Raw genomic sequence first — 24,196 nt, forward strand, 5'->3', positions numbered from 1 at the left:
ACACACACACACACACACACACACACACACACACACACACACACACACACACACACACACACACACACACACACACACACACACACACACACACACACACACACACACACACACACACACACACACACACACACACACACACACACACACACACACACACACACACACACACACACACACACACACACACACACACACACACACACACACACACACACACACACACACACACACACACACACACACACACACACACACACACACACACACACACACACACACACACACACACACACACACACACACACACACACACACACACACACACACACACACACACACACACACACACACACACACACACACACACACACACACACACACACACACACACACACACACACACACACACACACACACACACACACACACACACACACACACACACACACACACACACACACACACACACACACACACACACACACACACACACACACACACACACACACACACACACACACACACACACACACACACACACACACACACACACACACACACACACACACACACACACACACACACACACACACACACACACACACACACACACACACACACACACACACACACACACACACACACACACACACACACACACACACACACACACACACACACACACACACACACACACACACACACACACACACACACACACACACACACACACACACACACACACACACACACACACACACACACACACACACACACACACACACACACACACACACACACACACACACACACACACACACACACACACACACACACACACACACACACACACACACACACACACACACACACACACACACACACACACACACACACACACACACACACACACACACACACACACACACACACACACACACACACACACACACACACACACACACACACACACACACACACACACACACACACACACACACACACACACACACACACACACACACACACACACACACACACACACACACACACACACACACACACACACACACACACACACACACACACACACACACACACACACACACACACACACACACACACACACACACACACACACACACACACACACACACACACACACACACACACACACACACACACACACACACACACACACACACACACACACACACACACACACACACACACACACACACACACACACACACACACACACACACACACACACACACACACACACACACACACACACACACACACACACACACACACACACACACACACACACACACACACACACACACACACACACACACACACACACACACACACACACACACACACACACACACACACACACACACACACACACACACACACACACACACACACACACACACACACACACACACACACACACACACACACACACACACACACACACACACACACACACACACACACACACACACACACACACACACACACACACACACACACACACACACACACACACACACACACACACACACACACACACACACACACACACACACACACACACACACACACACACACACACACACACACACACACACACACACACACACACACACACACACACACACACACACACACACACACACACACACACACACACACACACACACACACACACACACACACACACACACACACACACACACACACACACACACACACACACACACACACACACACACACACACACACACACACACACACACACACACACACACACACACACACACACACACACACACACACACACACACACACACACACACACACACACACACACACACACACACACACACACACACACACACACACACACACACACACACACACACACACACACACACACACACACACACACACACACACACACACACACACACACACACACACACACACACACACACACACACACACACACACACACACACACACACACACACACACACACACACACACACACACACACACACACACACACACACACACACACACACACACACACACACACACACACACACACACACACACACACACACACACACACACACACACACACACACACACACACACACACACACACACACACACACACACACACACACACACACACACACACACACACACACACACACACACACACACACACACACACACACACACACACACACACACACACACACACACACACACACACACACACACACACACACACACACACACACGAGGCTGCGCGAGCGAGCGAGCGAGCGAGCGAGAGCGCGCGCACGTTGATTGTCTATGCTCGCATAATCGTTGTACGCGCAAATGGAATATTATTGCACGCGGAAAAGGGGACTGGGGACCGGATATGCGAACGTGCGTACGTACGTTGGCTTAGAACTGAACAGCCTTACGTTGCGGTAAACTCAGAGACGGAAACTCCATTTCGAGTTAATACGGAATCGAGTTAGCGAGAGATTGTAGCTTGTCAACTGCGCACGCGGACTGAATAATTCAAGTTTTCTGCTAAATGAAAATATTGTTCAACTACCGCAGGCGCTTTGATGGTATTACTATTAAAAGAAATAATATTTGACGTAATTATATCATCTTTATTTCATATTCTATAAGTAAAATAATTAATATAAGACACATACGCATTATTAAAGCACTTGATCACTTGAAAGCAAGACTAGATTAAAATTAAAATAGGAACAGAGATAAAAGTAAAACCGCTAAAAACATTCATTCAAAAGTTTATAATTTGATAAATATTATTCGATTTAATTGTCACAAGTGTTACAATATAAATTAGCAGATATGATCGTGTCCTTTCATCCTTTCCATATTAATCATGGTTTATAACACAAGATATAATTTATAACTAGCTAAACAGGAAACTTTCTCTCTCTTTTTTATTTATGTATTATTTATATTGGACGATTGTATTGCTTAATGCACTATAATTTACTCTTTATTCTACGGCTGGAAAAAAATCTGCTCGATTGTACAAAAAAAAAAAAATTGTGGTGTTGGGTACTTTATAGCTGGTGTTTTAAATAGATTGAAGTATCACTAAAGAAGTTTCAAGTAACAAATTATATAAATGTCACGAAATTTGTTCATTTAAAAAATTTAACAATAGATATTATAAATAAACAATTAAACTTATTTATTTAATGTAAATATATGTGTGTATAATATATGTACATATATATCTCATGAAATATGAAAATATACATCGTGTGACGATATACAAAATGTATGTCGTCGTAAAAACTTCTCAACGATATTTTTTAAGTTTGCAATTTTCAACTCGCATGCTAATCCATAGCATGCTGGCTATTCAAAAGATAATATAATTTTTGCGTAAATCAGCTCTTCATGCGCCGAGCTTAAATTCAAACGTTGCCTTTCAAAACTGAGGAATCTCTGTCAGTATCATGAATAAACGAACGTATCGATTTATCTTTGCGATAATACTAATGAACGTAAAGCGAATAGAAACGTGTTTGACTTGCGGAAGAATTTTGTTTGCCTTTGATATGTTCCTTCGAGATTTTACATATAAATTGCGTTATTAATGTGAGCATTAATAAACACCTTTGATACTTTCGAGTATATAAACCGATACGCGATATGGAAACGAGGAACGCAAAAAAGTAGACCAAAGAAAATGAAAAATATTCGAGCCTGTAGATTTTGCTCTTTATATCCGTTTACATAAACTAGTAAGGGTTGAATGTAAAGTATTATTTTGACACGAAAAATATATGATATAATCAAGCTAACTAATTAATTTCAGAGCTTCGATTATATTATATCTTTATCTCAATTTAATCTCATAAAACATGAAACGACAGATTTAGAGAGTAGGTATGTAACGTGACTTAGAATATATTTTTTTATTTTAATAAGAGATAGTTTGATTAATTTGAGAGTGATCATATTTTTTAAACGATGAATTTTTTTCTAAAATAATAAACCGGTTATATTTAGCACATAAAATTTTCGGAGTTGTGTCTCTGTACGAGTTAATTAATTTTCTGGTAGTCTTATCGTTAGATTCGATGATAACATTTCGTATTTACCTACGTCCCGTTTGTGTTGGCGTAGCATCGCGATGTCAGTCTTCACGAACTACGAACAACAATTTCCATCCTTCGAGTTCAATAACTCGTTATCGGCTAGCTACGAGCGGAAATAATTCCGCTCCGAAATCGTCATCGCACGTAAAAGAGAAAGAGAAAGAGAGAGAGAAAGTGAGATCCGTCCTATTTTTTTCCCCGAGCTTCGACAAGAAAATCGAGTTTCGCGAAATCGAGTGCTTACAAATTCAGACCTTAACGAACGAAAACTGTCAACATCAGTCTGCGTTGAAATTATTTTTTCTTCGGCTTCGCGATTTGTTCGCCGATGGACAAATGGATCGACTCTCGATGGACTCTCTGACGCTCGGATTATTATATTTTCCGATTGTTATTTTGCTTTTTCTTATCCAACAAGTTTTTTCTTGGTGAGTTTTATTAATCTTCCTAGTAGTCGTGTATTATTAGAAACAATATCGAAGTTTTTATTCTCACTGTAATCGCGGTTTGAGCCGCCAGAATTTTGAATATGTGTAATGAATATTCTTTATGAAAAATTTACGGCATAGTGTCTTAAGGGTACAAATTTAATTTGGATCGATTTCATTTTATAATTATACTTTTGCTGATATATGATATAAAATACTGATACACGCAAAGATTTGGCGTGACTATACTTTGCGGGCGGGCACGCGTTTAAAGTTTAATCAAACTATTATTTTATAAACTCTTTGTTAAGAAAATATAATCGATTGATATAATTGATATTATAATACCAATTTCATTAAAAGGTCGATTTATAGAAGAATGATTACCTTAAAATATAGAGAGAATTATTTATAAATGCATATTCATGATCAGCATATTTACTGGAATTTAATTCTTCTGCAAATTGTGTGCACGTAATTCAATATATCGGCGAAGAGTCGCGTATCGACTGCAAGACCGCAAAAATGTGGCGATTAATTTCACTCGCAATTTATCCTGGCGAGGCTTGAATCTCTGTTCAGCTCCCATGCCATACTCTTTACAGATCGTTAGCATATCTTCCTTCGCTCAAGGACGGAATATCAAAGTTATACCGGCTCGCCGCCGCCATCGTCTGGCAAGATAGCCACCCTTTTCTGTCCTCCCTCTTCGCGCGCGAACGCTCGCTACCGTAAATTGTGTTCCTACGGCAATTCAGTCGTGAATCTTCCAGTCGAACGGGCCGCTGCCGTTTCCAATTACAGGATGGACTTTGATTCGTTGAGGCCGCCAGACATAAGCGGGGAATCGGGATCAATATTGAGATTCTTTTGAGGCGCGGACACAGCACTTCGTTTGAGAGAACGGAGAGAAATTTTGGTGGTCGGGCGAACCTTCTGGTTGCAAAGCGACGGATCTGGGAGAAAGATCGCGTCCCGTAACTCTAATAATTCAAGAAAAATAGCATATGGACATAAGCTTGTCTTGCGAATATCTGAAAACGCGTGAATAACTCGCGTATGTATAAAAGCAGCCTAAAGGCACACGCATTCGCGAACGTTTCGAGCAAGTCTGACAAGTCTAAATCAACCGCAAGAATTAAAGTCTAGAAATAAGTTACAGTTACATATCCGCATAGCGGTGAAATTTCACAAGGTTTCTACAAGCTGACTCCAAGCTGATTGGAAATTAAATCAGAACTTGTATCTAATTTGTATCTAGTAGAAACGTGCTGATTTGTAAAAAAAAAACTTGAAAAAATATTTTTATAAAATATATTTTTTTCACACATCTAATTATCGATATTTCTTTCAAACATATTAATTATAAGGGGGAAAAAGTAGATAAAAACGTATCACTACTAAATTCAGAATAGCATATTTAATATAGCTAACTATAAAGTATAAAAAGATATTTGATATAATATTTTGTATTTTGCATAATGCACAAATATAAGTGTATTATAGACATATATTTATTTTATTAATATATATTAACATAATATATTAACCTTCTAAAAAATATATTATTCTACGATTAATATGATATATTAATATTAAAAACTCAAATAAAAATCGTAAATTAAATGTCGAACTTGGGTTGAAGCGATTTCGAGGGATAATATACCTGCGGGCTGTAGCTTGATGAGTCGTTAATGATGTCTCTCGACATCATTCGACGAAGCCTATATCGGCCCAAGACGTAACCGAAGGTACCAAAGACGACGATTATCAGTGTGATACCGATGACCACGAAGCTAAGGCGCTTAACGATAAAGACCGTCATTCTGGACGCATACGGAATTTTATGACACATGACATTGTCCCAGGCTTCCTCCAAGTGACCGTTTTTACCCACGAGTCCGGCCACGCATGTCCAATTACCGTCGTCCTCTTCCGGATAGTAGTCTGGAATGAATATAAAATTTGCGACGACAGAAACTTTTGCGAGTCACAAGGAGGGAGCGGCTATCACGAAAATTCCTCGGAGTTCATCGTCCATAAGGACACGACAGACAGCGAAAAAGAAAGAAGTGACGTCCTATCGTATATTTTAAGAACGTTTCTGCGAGAATCGATTTTATTCCGACGTGCGCGAGCGCATTAACTAGAAACTAGATGGTATTTCGGCATAAAGATGGAGTTTTTAAAAATTTCGTAATTTCTCCTCCTCTCTCGGCTAAGATTCATTCGGCAAATGTTTATTCGGAGACTCGAGCTGAATTTCCGCCCGCCACTAAGATCGTGATTTTCTCAAATGCGACTCGACTCGTTAATCGAATCAAATGGAACAAGCTGTAAAAATGGTACATCATAGACAATCATAACATCTTTGGCGCTTATTTTTCTTTGCAGATTCGGCCGAAATTCGGTCACATCGCAGTTGACATATCTTACATAACTTTTGCACGACATTACAGGTGTTCGGCAACGTGTTTCGAAACAAGATTGTAGTGTATATGTACCGAGTTATCCAGTTAGAATTTGAACAGCATGTAACATGGAAATACGGAAACCGCGTATATCATATAATCGACTGCAATCGCGGTTCTACATCGTTAATCATTAATGTAACGGGTTTATAGTAAGGGGATTTATCCAGAGTTATTTAGTCGAAATATTGAAATAATAATGACAATATTGAAATTAAATGCGAGATAGATGTATCGCGCGAATTGGAATCGTGACGTGCCATTAATTAATATCGATGTAATAATAATATGTGTCTGCAAAGCTCATTTTGAGATAGATCAGTATAGGATGATTAGAATGAGCTATTATTTAAGTAAATGTATTTAAAGGTCGCTTCTATAAATGAAATTAATTAATTTATATCGCCAACATATATACTGAAATTGTCAAATTTAATAAACAACTTATTTTTAATCGTGATTTTTATCTATATTATATTAATAAAAGCGTTCTAACATAGTATTTTTACACAGAATAGTATTTCAAACTACTTTTTTTTAATAGAAAAATATGCGTCAATTTTAAATAAAATTCAGACAATGAATTAGTTGTTTTTTATTTTATATATTAAATAATTATTTAACTTCTTTTTTTATTAAGAATCCAGAGGAATGATTTGACCTCTTATTTCAGTCATATTCTGTACTGCTAACATTATTCTATTAAAATATATATATCCAGACAATCATAATACTATTAAAACGGAAAATGACGTGCCTCTGGACTGCAATCGCGACGTATGTCATTAATTAATATTGATGTAATAGTAATCTACGTGCGGTTCGTTTGGTAACACATATACATACATGGAACACACACACACACACACACACACACACACACACACACACACACACACACACACACACACACACACACACACACACACACACACACACACACACACACACACACACACACACACACACACACACACACACACACACACACACACACACACACACACACACACACACACACACACACACACACACACATATATATATATATATATATAGGATGGCAATTAGACTGACTTTGTTACATTACTATACACGTAATGCGACTCTATGCCCGTCGTACTTACTCAGGATGACTAATCTGCAGTCGGAGTAGCTACTGTTGGTGGTATATCGATGGCTTATATCATTGTAAATTCCATATCCGTCGGGGCGAATCCACCGGCAGTAATGAACTGTTCTGTCCAGCATACGCGGAAGGATGTGGCAAGACAGAACTGGATCGTTTCGTGCGCTGACGGCTATTTCCGTCTGCTCGGCCACGAGGTAGGTTTCTGAAAAGCCGTTTATATCACGCGTCTCATTGGAAGGAAATGTCTAATGACGTGTCGTCGACATGTAATGTCGTTTCTCCCTCAAGTCGGAAGCGCAGAGTGGATGAAGAAAATTGTAGCATTTTTATCAATTTTTATGTTAGCGTAAATTATATTTGCCTATTGTTATATGACATGCAAAGAATTTCAAGTTCATAAAGAGCTATCATATGTATATTGGAAAAAATATTAAAATTTAGAAAATTTTAAATATATTTCTAATTAATGAAGAAAAATGCACATGCGATATTATCTTTATTCTTCTTTATTATTCTTCTATTCTTTATTATCTTTATTTTAGATTTTATTTTGATTTTCCTCGGTTGCCTCTTTCAGAAGATAAAATATGATATGTATTTCTAAAGGAAAAATATTCCTAAATCGTTTACAATACCTTTATGTTATCTCAAATTAAACATAAAATAATATTTATTCTTTCGATAGGTATACCGTACTTTCATTTACATATTTGTTCAATAAGATAAAAATAAAATATGTGTATCTAATAAAACCATAAAAAAAAAAAATGAATATTCGACTTACTAATCATTTTAACTTCATTTCTGTTATTAATTATGTGTTTTTATTTGCAAAACATATAATTAATGACAGAAACCTTTGTGCTGTAAAACTCTCTTGGATGCAAACGTAAAAGGCGCAACTCCCTAAATGCATTGTGGTGAGATTCATAATGCATAATGCATGTTTGCAAAAATAGTAAAATGCGCAACATAAATGTGTATATTATTAACACAACTTTGCGGTTAGGTGTTTGCTACAATAACTACATACATACACGCGCACGCACGCACACATAAAAGTAGATATTAGCAATTTTTAAGTAACCATTGCATTAAGTAGATTTTGTCAAGTGTTGCGCGTTTGCAAGCCATCTCGGCAAATAACTTAGTTATCTCTTCATCTCGAGATTACTTAGTTAATAATGAATATTCGACTTACTAATCATTTTAACTTCATTTCTGTTATTAATTATGTGTTTTTATTTGCAAAACATATAATTAATGACAGAAACCTTTGTGCTGTAAAACCTCTCTTGGATGCAAACGTAAAAGGCGCAACTCCCTAAATGCATTGTGGTGAGATTCATAATGCATAATGCATGTTTGCAAAAATAGTAAAATGCGCAACATAAATGTGTATATTATTAACACAACTTTGCGGTTAGGTGTTTGCTACAATAACTACATACATACACGCGCACGCACGCACACATAAAAGTAGATATTAGCAATTTTTAAGTAACCATTGCATTAAGTAGATTTTGTCAAGTGTTGCGCGTTTGCAAGCCATCTCGGCAAATAACTTAGTTATCTCTTCATCTCGAGATTACTTAGTTAATTAGTTCCGCGATTATATGTTAGCTTATGAAAGAAACATTATTAAGATCAATACTGATAATGATGTTGATAATATATTCTAGATATCCGTTCCTTTTTTCAGTTTGAATTAATTTCTTGCATATAAAAAATTTCACATTGTCAAACGTTATATTGTGATTACGTTTAAAAAATATTGTTATTTTTCTTATTTATAAATATATATGTTGAAAGTAATTCAAAATATTTTTATAAATTAAAATTTAAGATAATTCAAAAATTTTCTCACATAAAAGAATTATTAAAGCAAGAAAAGATTTTCTCTAATATGAGCATTTTCCAACCTGTTACTGTGACTGACACTGTCGCGGCTTGCTCGCCACCGTCAGTCATCCCCATCAAACAACTCCAATGTCCATCATCGGAATGTATGGCTGCTGAAATTTCTACACCACATTCGCCAAATGACAGCCCGTTGCCATGATAATCTAGAGTAATTGACGACTTAACTTCCGTATCTTCTGTGATGGAATAAGAAGTTCCATTCGGGCTTCGCAGCCAACAGTAATCAAGTGCGGCATCAGCGACACATTTTATCTAATAAAAGATATGCTATACAAATCTTTTCTAGGTACCCTATATATCTATTTGTAATAAAATCAAATTTTTATAACATAAAATAGATAATTAATATAATTTACTTAATCACATAAAAACATTAGAGATATCAATGTATAAAAATAGAGATTATTATTAATATATGCTAGTAAATAAATTTTGTATATAAAGCAGAACCCATTTTTTTAAATTTTGCATACGATTATTATACAAAATAATAGGTTTTTCTAGTTGTTTCGGATTTATGTCGTGTATTTACCGTAAACGGGTCGCCGCGCTTTACGTATACATCGTCCGTTCTGATTTTAACCATTTCATCTTTAGTGTTGTTGTTTCCCCGAGAATCGGGATAGTCAACGCGAAGCACGGTTCCATACGAGCGTGAACTGAAGGGTATCCTAAGATCGCATCGCCATGCGCCGTAATCCACGTCCTCAAGCTTCATGATTGTTATTGCACATTCCAAAACATTGTAAGCGTGTTCACGCTTGGTGAAAGAATATATGTAGGCAGTGTACCTGTTTCGTAATTATCCGTATCTTATCAAAATATCGAAGAATTTTTTAATCCATTTCACTTATCATCACACTTTCTCTGTTTTGAAACTAAATATATATAAACAGCTTTTACGTATACTATCAAAACAACCGAGTATATCATTGTGTTATTAACTATAATTAATACTACAAATTTGTACTCTATATCTACCTTTCAGTACCTATTATGGGCGTCATGTAAAGTCTCGTGCCATCGGGTCTAATAAAGTTACATGATTCCGGACGTGTGCCCTTTATCTCTAATTGACATAATAATCGCGTACTGCCATCCTCGGTACGAGTGACATTAGCATTAAAAATTACTCGATCTGAAAGGATCACTTTTATATTAACAAAATTGAAATAATTATTTTGTTATTATTGCCTCGGTTCTTCTTTCGACATGTACTTGAAAGTTTCGCAATTTAAAGAAGCTCCTTTAAACGAATAAACATAGATCTATATGCAAATGATAAAATTTTTAATCCCCTTTTTGATTTGTTTGGATTCAATTCTAACCATGTTACATAATCATTACTATCTTTAATAAATAATTGATTATTTTGTATGAATTTATAGATTTTTTCGAATCTTGCAAATCATACTTAAAGAATTTAATCTAAAATGTAGAAATATATTTAAAAAATTTCAAAACTTATACTTTTTGGCATTAATTTATGATTAAAAATTTTTGTCGGAAATAAGAGTATTCTATCATATTTATGGAGAAATCTTACCAAAAATCTCAATTCTAAATTTTTGTTCGATAGGCTCCAGCATCCCGTACATATTATAACGAGCGAGCCATACGCCCTCGTGCTGAGTAGTAGCGACTTTTACTTGATGATAACATTTTCCAATTGATGTAGCTACAGTTACACCATTCGGATCCACTATTTCACATATTTTCGATTTACCTGATAGGCTGATTATACCTGGAGAGCCACGGGTCCACTGTAAGACTAACTTTAAAAAAAAATTCAGTTACAACAACAAAATTAAACTATCTAGGACTATGTTTAAAGATTCATTCATAGATTACTTAATAAAACAAATTAAGTTGTTCAGGAATTACGATTTTAATGATTCATGCTTCTATAAAATGCTGAGAATCAAATGTTATAGCCATTAGATTTCCAATCCCGGTTGAATTAATGATTTTCTAGTTTTATAGTCATATTATGCAAGTCATTCAAATATATGTTATCTGATACCTCAGCAAAATCAATAAGTTCTAAATATCTCTAATTCCCGTTTGTGAGCTGGATTGCATATAGTAATTACTGAAACTAAATAGATAACACGTAGTTTCGGCAAGCTAATTACTATTGAAGAGGTATTTGTCGATAATTTTGTATCGTCCATAATTCGTAATGAGATTAATTAATGCATTTGCATGATAGTGATGATTATATCAAGCTAGCGCGTAACGCGCTATTAGATTTTACATTCTAGTATACAATTTTGCATTTATCCCTCTCTCTTTTTCGGCAAAACTGCGTTTCATTATTTTGTTTAATACAAATTTAACAATATCATAAATTTTATGATATAGAATGTTTTTTATATGTATTAAAAAAAAGTAAAATAATTTATTTCTTTTTTCACTTTCTTTCCTTGATTTATTCTTTCTCTTACGACATTGCTCTCTTGAACTAACGAGAAAGTAGCGTGCGCGTTCTGAAGTTACACAAGTATCCTTCCTTTCTTTTTTTCCAACATTTGTTACATCGTATTTAACGATAGCTACGTGTTTCTTGAAACAGCGATAGCTCGCGTTCAGCTTCGGCTATCTCGTTAGGCGTCTATTATAGCAAGTTGGCGTGAGTTGGTACAACTTCGATGCGGAATCCCCCTCAATCCCTACAAACGGCGACGGGTGCACTCTCGTTAGCGACATCGAAGATTATTCGGGTGCATTCAGGGCCCCGGAGGGCACCTCACGTTCCACGCGAACCCGGCTTTCAGCCAAAAGCCGGAGCTTGCGCTCTTTTTGAGAGCATTTCGGTGGGAAATGTCTGAAACGCCGATTGCACTGTTGCCCGAAGCCCGATCGTTTCTTTTATTTTTACGCCGCTATTTTGCGACAGTTTATTGCTACGAGCTTTTGACCATCCGCGCAATCGCCGGCGCACCAAATTCGGAAGAATGTAAGGGAAAATCGAACGATCGTGAAACTAATCGCGCCTCAATCTCCGGTCGTTTTCTCTTTGGGTTTTTTCAGCTTTTCAAAATAACGCATAAATAAAAGTCTAAGTAAAGAGTAAGTAAATGGCTGAATTGTTAATTATATTAATCATATCAGATATTTTATATAACGCTTTAATGCTTTTTACTTTTATTGAAACAACATATATAGATGATCGTTAAGCGAATGCTTGCTTAAAATACAATTTAATTATTCACATTTTAGGTATTCGATAATTTTTCTGTTCTGTCGTTTACAATTTCCTAAAAACACCATTGATGCAAAATAAATAGAAATAAATAAGTTATATTGTTGTAATCGAATTTTAGTGTTTCTGCTAAACTCGTCACGTCAACCCTTTTAGCAGGTTTAAACGTCACGGAAGGCAATTGTTCGAATTTCGATAGCGATTTTCGATGTGCTGTTTCGAAACTCGTCCATTTCGACGGAAAACGTTTGCCATTAACGCTCTCATGGCGGTCACATTTGATCGTTATTTTGTTTCCTGAATATACGTGGATGCCTGTATGCGCGTGTGTATGTGTGTGGATGATATGACGACACCGGCCGATTTTATCAAACCGTCGCGATAAAGGCGAATCGATATACAGGGAGTCTTACTGTAATCGCGGATGATAATCGAATCTGGTGAATGTAATGTACGCTTCCGATTTCGATCTCGCCTCTTTACCGCAAGCTGAACGGAACTTAACTCGCGAGCGATAAGACGTAAGCCGATATACTTACGTACAATGTTTGCTACCTGAGTTGCAGACTAATGGCATGGTTAGACATTTGCTTCTAAAGCGACTTTATTGCAAAAACTATAAAATTGTAAGCCACGTTATAAAATGGCTTCTTTATTGGATATTTAAATTGGATATAGTAAGTATCACATATTTGTCGTTTAGTTATATTAGTTTAATATAAATATTAATATTTAAAATAAAGAAATTCTTTAACATACACAAATACATTATATTAATATTATTTATTTTAATTTTCTTACACATCCTAATTTTGATTCCTTGTTTAATACCAATTAAATATAAAAAAATGCTAATCTTTTAAAAAATTTTTTTGGAACCCTGATTTTAAATGTTAATTTCAATTTCTCTTTTCTTTCAATTTCAATCCATTTTAAATTTTAAACACGATATCCAAATTTAATGTTGTAATGTATAATTTATATATAACGTTTATATATGACCATGACATATTAATGTGCGATATTAAATATTGATACGAGACGAATATATTGATTATATAATTGCATCATCGGTGATAAAACAAATATGCACATATTCATATCACATATTATTACAACTTTATATAGTTATACAATTTTACACCAAATTGTATAAGTTTCTATAAAATAAAATAAAAAATGTTTTGCTTTTAAACAACTTAGTTTTTTTAAAAATATATAAAATATTATTATGATTAATAAATGATAACAAATGGATGATAAATCAATAACGGTTCATCGAGATTAGATAAAGAGATTAAAAGATTATGTAGAAAAATAAAATAAATCATTTATTTTTCTAATTCTCTGTGAGTTTTCGACTGATTTGATTCTAACAATAAGAAATGCTTCATATGCGCATTTTACAGAATCTTCTTCACACATTAAAAGATATGCAAATTTTGAGAATCAAAGTTAAACTATAATTAAAGCATACAAGAAACTGCGAAACTCACCATATCATTCGGATCTTTTTGTTCTAATTGATGCACTTCGATATTGAATGATGTGTAATACAGCGTGTAATTGTTGACGACTGCATCAAGTTCCCAAGAGCCCTCATAAGTAGCATTTACTTTCATACGGACGCCGCATTGACCCAAAAGTTGAAAATTGTTTCGTTTCTCTGTCAGAAAATTTATGGATTCCATCTAAATTAAGCATATGTCCGATAAAGATGAATTTTCAATTATGTTAAATGTTATAAACATATTTATATTCGTTGAGAATAATAACGTGTAAATATAACATATTATATATATATATATATATATATATATATATATATATATATATATATATATATATATATATTATAAAAAATATATATATATATATATATATATATATATATATATATATATATATATAATATAATAATATAAAATTAAAAATATATAAGCTTTTATAAATCTGAAAAGTAGAATAAAAAGTTTATAGTCTTTCTATATTGATCAATTATGATGAACGTCAAAGTTCTCCAAGTATATATATATTTAGACATTCTTGATATGGTTGAAATACTTGACAATATATTTCAAGGCCTCGATTGAGTTTTTAATTGTTGAACATTAAATAAAAAATTTAGATCTAATTTTAGATATTTATATTAGCAAGATAAGCAGATATCACTGTTTAAGCTTCGTGAAAATTAAACGCAACGATAAAATCAATAATAAAATATGGCAATACATTAACGACGTAAACTTTTTGTTCTCTTCTTTTAACAATGTTTTTTTTCTCTTTCTTTCATGATTTTCTTACGATTTTTAATGGAACTTTGAATTTTGTCCCCGAGTTTTATTAATGTACGAATACATTAGGCAGAAATCGTAGACATTTATCTGAACCATTAATTTTCCATATCTTCCTTTTCTTTAATTAATGTACCTTAGGTCCCGTCAGATTGCATGCCGTAAGATTCTTATAATTCTCATCATATTTCATATTTATGTAATGCCCATCGTATACTTCGATGTATTGTGAAGGTATAGCGGCCTTCTTCTCCTGGAATACATATAAGTTATATATTCGTTGTATCAACGATCGTTACAGGACTCTCTCTATTTTCTTCTTTTTTTTGGGGGGGGGGGGAATAATAGATTATAAAACCGATAGAAAAAACACCGATCGTATATAGCGTGTCGCTTGCGGCGATCAATTTCACAAAACTTCCTCACGTTTGTCACATGCAGTCAAAAACAAAATCGCTAGACGACAATATGACAAAAGATTTACCTGGCGAATATACAGACTGAACAAGAACACTTCCGGAGTAATATCGTCGAATGAATCAATATTCTCTTCATTCTCCTTTTTCGCGGTGTATGCCGTAACTTTCCACATACCCGCGTGAGTATCATTAGCTTTATTAATGCGTAACGTGCATGTTTCATTTCTCTTATCGATACATTCGATGTCCCCTCTAATTAGGTGACATCCGGGCATGTATTCCAATTTTTCGCCCTGATTAGTCTCGAGGATGCATTTGAATGCTTTTCCGACTGATTCCACCTTCAATTCCACCATGAAGCCTGCCTTGGAGGTCACGATATCCTCTGCAAGAGTATATCACATTTCGAATATTTCGATTAATGCTTTCGCACACAACACTGTGACGAGATTCATTCGAGCACGCTCTCGTTGATGCTCGCAGTCGAAAACCGGGAACGGATCCGACCTCGTTTTTGTTTGTCGGGGAAAAACGCAACGCTCGATAAATTCCGAAACAAACGAAAGGTGGGATGCGCCCTCTTGCACAGGGATGATTGTCGTGCGGGGATGGGAGACCGAACGAAAAGAAGAGAAAGAGAGAAAGAATGGAGGTTACCGAGGGCGGCCTACAGAGAAAGGGTGGAACCATGGAAGAACCATAAATCTAACAATTTACCCGTTACGCCGCGGACGAGGCGTCCGGTTAGAAGAAGCACGAGAATGATGAAGCGCGTCATGTTGTCCACGAAGACTTTGGACGACTGATTACGGAATGATCTCTTTTATATGGTGATAACCAATCAGTGATTAATCGCAAATATTGTCCCGTGGCTATCGTGAGTGATTTCACATATAGATCTTCGACAATAGAATAACTTCCGGCTAGATACGTGCAAATGTTTTTTTTTTTTTTAAATTATTATATATTTATTATCGAAATAATTAATGTAATACGGATTGTCGCTAAAGTATTTATAATGCTGTTTTTTTGATTATAGATATTGTAAGCGAAAACGTAAAATCATTGTTTCGATAACAAGAATTCATATAAATGATATAATAAAACATTATATTTTAAATAAGTGGATTTCAATAATTTCGATCTAAATATATTTGGGAGATTATTCAAAAAAATCATAAAATTGTGAAATACGATAAAAAAAAAATTGTTAGAAAAAATTATTTGTAAATTTGAAAAAAGATATCACTCTTTAAAAAAGCATGTATATTTTATCAGAGAACAGTTCATTTTATTATTATTTTATCTTGTTTAAATCAAAACTAGTATCTTCTTTTCAAAACGGGGTATCAAAAAATTTTTCGCTGCACAGGATAAAGAATATAAACCAATATTTATCGGAGCCATTTTAATTCAGTCACAGTTCGCGCGTTATTATTATATATTAAAAAAATACGGCATTATTTAGTAGATAAATGTTATGAAAATGCAAATATTCAAACAAAAATTATACAATGTGCGAATTATTATTATTACATATCGCGGAAAAAGAGAATGAACGTTTGGTACGAGAGCCAATGCAGAAATTATCTGTCATCTTCCGTGCTAATAAATTTTGTATCGAATGTTATCTCTATCTCTTTCGGAATGTATTGACGTTGTTTACAACTGTGGAAAGAAATATCTCGATTTATATTTCCTAAGTTGCATCAGAAATGATATAAACATCAATTTTTTATCGCTGGTCCTCGTTTTCCACGTTCTTATCGCGTACGTGATATCAGCTGGCTAGCAGGTGGAAATCTAAATTTGTATTATTTAAACACATTATCATTATAGGAACGATAATATAAAATTATCGTTCTAATCTGATATATTTATGTAACCCTAACATATTTAACTGTATTTAAATTGTTTAAATATTTTTTGCCATAGTGTATTAAATTATTTATATTTTACGACAGAGAAATTGTAATAATAATAATTTATAAGCGCATATATAAAATTTTATAATAAAACATTCAATATTTATTCTCTCCTCCGGTCTCTTTCATATACCTTAAAAACAGATACACATATTCCTATTTCCAATTTTATATTACTAGAACAACATAGGCGCGCGCGCTTTTTTTTTACAGACATTTTCCAATCTTTTTAACTTTTCTTTCCATATATACATATATATAAATCTAAACTTTTAAATAATCCTTTTATAAAATTTAGCTTCATTAATTTAAAAAAATTACCTTTCTTTATATATATAAAGATTTATAAAAATATATATGTATGTATAAATGGAAAGAAAAGTTAAAAGATTGGAAAATGTCCGTAAAAAAAAGCGCGCGCCTATGTTGTTCTAGGGTAGAAACAAAAAGTATAAAGAGACAAAGAGAAAGCGAGAGTTTAATATAGGATAAGAAGTAATTTAAGAGAATACTTCTCCCTTCTTCGCATAAACACCACTTTAAATTCCAACGTTTCTACGATTTATCAAAGAAATGATCTACTTAAGTTATAACAGATTACGATAGTTTATAGCGCGTTGGATTTGACGCATAACTAAGGATGTATCAGTAAATTTTGGTAAAAGATGAAGAATCGTCATTTTTGAATATTTGAATTAAATAAACGGTAACAGATATGAATAAAAATACCTCAATTTTTTCACGTCTCTTAAAACCGTCTAGAGATTTATGAATGTTTATTGTCTCGAAATAACGACAACGTAAATCATTAAATTATCAATCATTAAATTATCAATTATAATAGTTTTACTTAATTAAAAACTTACTTATCTTTATATAAAACTCATGATATGCATAAATATATTGTCTGTTTATAATTATATAAAAACTGTTGTTTTGAAAGTATCTATATATATATACAATTTTACGTTAATTAGTACACATTAGATTCCTCAATTAAAAATGCATAATCCATCACATATGAATTAATGTAATAGAAATCTTTAAACGCAATATCTATTCAAAAAATGACGATGATGTTAATTGTGCACTGAAATAGCATGCGTCTGCAGTAATCGAGATTTTCAAGTTCGTCTGTTCGATCTGTGCAAAGGAACGAGAATGACCGAATTACGTTTCGATCACGGAGGGCCGTCCTTCGCGATGCGCGACAGTCCCGAAAGGACTTCGCGGCCCCGCGAAGTCGGAAAGCCCATTTCGATGGTCCCTTGTGCCATCAGGTAATCCCATTTGAGATTAGACGCAGGCGTGAATTGTGTTACTCCGGAGTTTGAGCGGATCAAAGGCAAATTCCCGGTTGGGATGCATACGTACGTAATTGATATGCCTGATGGGGGTTTCCAAGTCGGATAGTCAATTACCATAATCTGCTTGCGGGGAAAGAGGGAGAGAGAGAGATGCGACTATGATTCCGCGTGTATCGCGATTGTATACACTGGGGATGACGGCAATTCGATTTCGCTCGAAACGAAAGAAGAATCCTCGCGTCCCATGCATATCTGGCCACGACGCTTATTAGATTCCGCCGACAGTATATCCCGCATGTGGCACACATCCTGCCCGCGTTGCGTTCCTCTTTCAATTAGCCGCCAGGTACCCGCGGCGTTAATCTTGCTTGGTGATTGCGTGCCACGTAATTGGCGACGGCGTGGCTTGGTAAGCGCGGGGCGAACAGTCGCATCATGCGCGATGAATTTTCTGCTGAACGATTTGGAAGAAACATGGTCATGGCGACGACGAATGAATGAAGCGATCTACGCCGTTCAAAGAGGATTGATTCTTGGCGAAGTGAATTATCGATTACTTGACGTGAAGTGTGAGTTTGCATAAAGCATGTGTGTTTGCACGATGTGCTTTGAGAAAGAGAAAAAAACAGAGAGAGAGAGAGAAATAGGAGACAAATAAATTGTAATACAGAATTCTTAAATCGTACAGAGAAAGATATAAATACTCTATAATTAAAAATATTATTCTGATGTTTTGTAATCCCAGTAAAAATTTTATAATGAATTTCGATTAAGCTTCGTTATATCAAGAATTCATACTAGAACATGTGATAATTATGTTTATAGTAAAACAAATCAGATTATCAACCCTGACCTTAATTAAAGCATTATAAATATATTTATATTTATGCGTGAAAAAAAGTTACGACCTAGTCATCTGGTTATTTTATGATCAAGAGTGCATTGTATATAATATCATATATAGCGTACTTCCTATACTATAACTCTTCAAACATGCGCTTGTTTCTGCCGTTCTATAAATAATCGTTGTCACCGATAGCCAACGTTGATTTACGACTAAATTGCCTGGTATTTTCTACGTGTGTGGCCATGCTTTATAATTATAGGAAAAAGAGAGAAAATTTTGCGTTAATTTTACGGAACATGTTGCGTTAATATCGAAGAATCGAAAGATCAAGTTTCAATGACATGTACATATGTGCATTATATTATATCTTACATTAAAAGAGAAAACCCGATATTAAAATAATACAAACAAATTATATGATAAAAACAAAAAAAAAAAGCTTTTTAAAATATACTAATAGAAATAATTAATTTGCTTTTTAATCTATATTTAAAACAGAGCATTATATTCTCTCCAGATGTATATAAAATCGATTTCATCGTTTATAGTTTATATAAAGTATCAATAGCCGCTTTTTTTCATTCGGAAAAAAATTTTGGAAAACGCAGTTTCTTGTATCTAACCACTATAACTTTCCGTTAACGTGAATATGTATTCATTTTTAGCCATTCGCTAAAGTAGTAAGTCATTGTCATTATCAATATAGTATCAATCAGAATTGAAAGAAGACTAATAAAATCGGACATTGATATATATGTTACCAAGGAATATTAATTATACTTTGATCTCGTTCACATATCGATCATATACTTACGCAGTCTACATTATGCTAATTAAAACGTAATTCCAAAAGTAAGTAGTTAATGGACGATGCGATAAAAAAAAGGGGGAAAAAACGCGTTCTTCATTTCGTCGAAGCTCTTTCATCCATTTTTGTTCGCGCGATATTCTCTTTCATTGACGCATGCAGCTCGATTAGCCGCGTTAAATACGAGCGGCCATTTATCAAGTAGCAAAGGAGGGGAGGAGATGCATAATAGAGACGTTACCTTCCGTGCCATATGCTATCCGTGTACAATAAGCGCTCGCGCGCGCGGTTAAATGGTTACGGGGCGCAATATGCCGAGAAACGCGACGAATAGTTCGGGAAAACGACGATATATAGACGCAGTTTATATTTACAATGGCACAATACACTTCTGCGCCCACGAGCACAGGGGTGTGATCGCACCGTTTTGCGAATGTCCGGCAAAAACGAGCAGGTTCCGAGGAGGGTCGACAATTCAACCGCTCAGGATGAGGATCTTACGAAGGATAGTAAAACCCTGCACAGATTCTGATTTTTGAAATAACAACCCGGCTGTCTTTAGATGAAAATTCTCATTTTTTTAAGTCTTTCTCTTGAAGTTTATTGATACATATTAAAGAAAAATATATTAAATTTATTCGTTTTTAAAATATTGGAATATTAATTGCATTAATGCAATTAATTTCCTAGTAATTTCTAAATATTGTTTGTTGCGAATTAATTTAGCCTGAAATATTTACGGCATTTATTTTTAAGTATCATAACCACAGACTTCTATATACATATATACTAGACTGCTAACAGCGATGTGACAGGTGAAGCAGTCATTTATAATTGGGCAGGATATTAGCAGGCTGTCAATCAATATTTATTTTTAAAGAGAAAGCTGCAATATTAATATAAAAGTTTTGTATATGTTTAATATAAAAGTTATATTAAATATTGCAGCTTTCCCTTCAAAACTAAGTATCGATTGACAGCTCGTATATATTCTGCCCAATTGTAAATGGCTGCCTGTCATATCGCTGTTAGCAGTCTAGGTATAATATAGAAGTATGTGATCATAACGTACAAAAAAATGGCAGAATATTTTTATTCGAGCAATATTATATGCGAGAACACATATTGGAACAAATGGTAAATTTTCAATCCAATGATGTTTTTAAAATAAAACGAGCAATAAATTTGTGAACGTGTCATTTGCAACGTATTTATTTAATGTGTATGTATAATGTATAACGCGCACGTTGCTTGTAGATTCATAAATGTCAAGTGACATTTCAGACAGTAATCAGCGAGCATCACTATTGTGATTGGATGATATTACGTAATGCCACGTGAAATCCAATTCGACACTGGCCCGCGTTAAATGAGTTACATACACATTTTATCGTTATTCCCAGTAAAACGGCGCGCCTATGAATTTTTTTCAATATGCAAATGTGCGAGAATGCAGTTCAATCAGGCAGAAATGCATTCCCTGAAAATGGAGAGTTGCGCGATATTACAGATATAACGCGAGGTTGAAATAATGTTAACGCGTCATGTAATTGTTACGTGCGACAAAAAAATATTGGTATTAATCGCATTTTACAGTACTATAATTACTACAATATAGAATGAATTTACAGATATAAGAAAATAAAAATGTTTACAGTTAGAGAGAAAAAACATATTATTATATTTTCATAACTTAAAAATTAAGTTTTATATATATTTAACATTTGGTTTACAACCAATCCTTATATTTTTCTTTAGTTTGAGATATTTCAGAATTACTGCAGAATTATGCAAGGCATAATTTAAATTTGCTACGAATATGTACGAGATAATGCTTGTACCATATCGCTACCTCTATTGCGTAATTAATTAATAGTAGATATAATATGTAATTTATTACGCGGGAATCTAATTTCCGTTGAATGTTTTTATAATTTTGACCATTATTTTTGTGCAATAAACGCATATTCATTAATAACGACTCGCGTTACCAAGTCGTCCCATATTAATTAAACGTGTTATCAAATGAACGCGACGTTTACGAATATGTGATGATTTAATTAAATTATTTATAATTAAATATATGAGATGTACGGTAATGAGAGGAGTCACCGAATTAAATCAATGTTATTTGTAATTAAATAACATATGCGCTCGTGTATCGGTAGTGTCGTGGAAAATTATGCCGAATAATAATGCGTAAAAAATTACGCGCGATAAGAATAATGCGCCTATATGTTAATGAGCTCTGCTGTCAGCTGGAATATGCATCATGTACATCATATATGAGGTTATAGACAGATTGTATTAAAGCAGAAAATAAAATATAAATAAATTAAAATAAAGCAGAATGTATCAACAATGCTCGTCGTAATACCTAAATTATACGTACAGATATGCGGATATCACCCATTAAAAATTTAATCATTTAGCCAGTTTATCGTTATATGATATAATTGATTAATAACGCTTACCTTATCTTGAAGATATCTTGAGATTCAAAAACAGCGTTATTATTAGTACGACGTCAATTGCCGATTGAATGGGAGTTACGTTCTCGTTTTCACTATATATTATGATTCATTAGATTATTAAATACTAGTAACAAGTAAATATCACATCACAAGTGTGAGCATTTTGATTTGTTCGGTATTTGCATACAAAAAATCATATGTTGTATCATGCTGCAGTATCATAAATCAAATCAAAATCAAATTTTATTTGATTCCTTAGTATACAAGATGTAGCATTAAATGCACGGACCTTAATTCTCAGACTGCAACGTCCTGTCGTGAAATAATCCACAGCGATTTCGAAATGCAAACACAGGGGAGAGCAACCGTGCGACGCAGAGAGGAAAAAAAATATTCGTAAGAGGCGCCGAGAGATTATTCGAGATTATGGCAGTGACGGACTCGCGTATGAAATTTAAAGTGAGAGATGCAGCAGCTCGCTCTTTCTTTCTTTCTCTCTCGTAAGTGCTTTAGATGCTACATAAATTAATTGTGCGGCCTCGTGCGCGGCCGCATGTTGCGATCTCAAGTGGGTTCGCGAGATTAAGCAAAAGGGACAGACAGAGGAGGGGAGCCTCGGTTTTTGTTGGATTTGCACAACAATGCCCGGATCAGAGCGGCATGTGCGAGAACTTACCGCTTGACGAGAGAAAGAGAGAGAAAGTAAAGAGCCACGAGAGTTTCGAGGGATCCTTAATCCCTGGACCGCTCTCCAATTTGATACAATTTCCTGGCCTCTTTCTGTCACG

General features: G+C 34.8%; 1 protein-coding gene across 10 annotated transcripts in view; it reads right to left on the bottom strand.

The window, feature by feature from the left end:
* Positions 1–5,061: 5,061 nt before the first annotated feature.
* LOC115236680 overlaps positions 5,062–24,196 on the bottom strand; it is a 136,599-nt gene continuing 117,464 nt past the window's right edge. For 2 of the 10 annotated variants that reach the window (XM_029809276.1, XM_029809277.1), the window contains 10 exons: positions 16,113–16,432; positions 15,765–15,881; positions 14,831–15,025; positions 11,676–11,904; positions 11,111–11,267; positions 10,662–10,920; positions 10,129–10,381; positions 8,202–8,408; positions 6,270–6,550; positions 5,063–5,586 (listed from right to left, as the gene is read on the bottom strand). In XM_029809276.1, the coding sequence (XP_029665136.1) occupies positions 5,203–5,586; positions 6,270–6,550; positions 8,202–8,408; positions 10,129–10,381; positions 10,662–10,920; positions 11,111–11,267; positions 11,676–11,904; positions 14,831–15,025; positions 15,765–15,881; positions 16,113–16,403 (2,373 nt within the window). In that variant the 5' untranslated portion in view covers positions 16,404–16,432 and the 3' untranslated portion in view covers positions 5,063–5,202. The other 8 variants (XM_029809275.1, XM_029809283.1, XM_029809281.1 and 5 more) reach the window with 8 other exon arrangements.

The sequence above is a fragment of the Formica exsecta genome, unplaced genomic scaffold (genome assembly GCF_003651465.1).
Source record: "Formica exsecta isolate Colony F162 unplaced genomic scaffold, ASM365146v1 scaffold26, whole genome shotgun sequence".
In the NCBI taxonomy this organism is placed as follows: Eukaryota; Metazoa; Arthropoda; class Insecta; order Hymenoptera; family Formicidae; genus Formica; species Formica exsecta.